Raw genomic sequence first — 1025 nt, forward strand, 5'->3', positions numbered from 1 at the left:
ATAATAATAATAATAATAATAATACAGCTTCAGAACTGCTCCAGTATCAGTGTGGCACATCCATTCTCTGTTTGAGGGTAAGATACTACAAAAGAAGCAGAGCAGAATATGTTTATAGACTAAAACACACAGAGAGACATAGATACATACATATAAACATTAATGCTAAAAATTCTAAAGTTTTCTCACTTTCTTTCTGCTACTGATGGCTTGTTGGATCCACAGCAACTCCATGGCTAAAGTGCTCCGCTGCTGCTTCAGAGAGTCAGGAGTATGTACCGTCTCTTCAAAAACTGAATGCAAATTTGGTCCTGCCAAAACAAAACAAAACAAAACCACATAAGTGTCTCAAACAAGTCCCGTCTGTTTTTAAAAAACTTCTGTATCCTTTTTGTGTCAAAATCTCTTCTCAAAGCACCTGTCTGCAATAAGTTGCTGAGGCTGACATCTGAATTCACGATACTGCAAAGTGCAGTAGAATCATCCATCAGGTTTTGTATGACCACATTCTCTCCTCTCTTGTCCACAATACCATCCACAGATGTGGAAGTGTCTCTGCTAGCTGTTTCAGTAGCTTCGTCTTTCTCCGGTACCTGGATTTCAGACTGTGGGAGAGATTTCTCACTGCCCTCATTCTCTGTCTTCCGTTCCATCTCGGAATCATCCAGAAGGTCATGGGATTGAAACCTGGAACGTTCATACTGCAGCAATAGGCTTTCCTGTAGATTACATTATACACATCTATCATTATGCAGCATCAAGACATTATCTAAAAAAAATGTTTAAAGTGATAATGGAACTTTAAAGCATACTTTCTACGAGTAACAAATAAACAGCTTATGATGTTTTAAAATAATGAGATATGGGCAATGGCAGAGAGGCTCACAGTGTCAGTGAAGTGAGGTCTGGGAATGATGTTTCCTCTCCACTGCAGGTGATCCAATCCTCCATCAATCTCTCGCACTATCTCTTCAAACTGAGTCCGACCCAAACTCAGACCTTTCCTCATCGCATAACCACGACAC

The 1025-nt window shown here is 39.9% G+C and overlaps 1 protein-coding gene across 1 annotated transcript; it reads right to left on the reverse strand.

Moving 5' to 3' along the window:
* Window positions 1-8: 8 nt before the first annotated feature.
* Window positions 9-1021, reverse strand: LOC107580850 (IQ domain-containing protein C-like; the record flags this gene model as incomplete). The annotated part of the gene is made up of 4 exons (XM_016266477.1): window positions 9-85; window positions 190-311; window positions 419-719; window positions 887-1021. Coding segments are annotated over 4 exons (597 nt in total), but the record flags the coding sequence as incomplete, so codon positions are not given.
* Window positions 1022-1025: the final 4 nt, after the last annotated feature.

The sequence above is a fragment of the Sinocyclocheilus grahami genome, unplaced genomic scaffold (assembly GCF_001515645.1).
Source record: "Sinocyclocheilus grahami isolate Dianchi unplaced genomic scaffold, SAMN03320097.WGS_v1.1 scaffold47613.1, whole genome shotgun sequence".
NCBI lineage: Eukaryota > Metazoa > Chordata > Actinopteri > Cypriniformes > Cyprinidae > Sinocyclocheilus > Sinocyclocheilus grahami.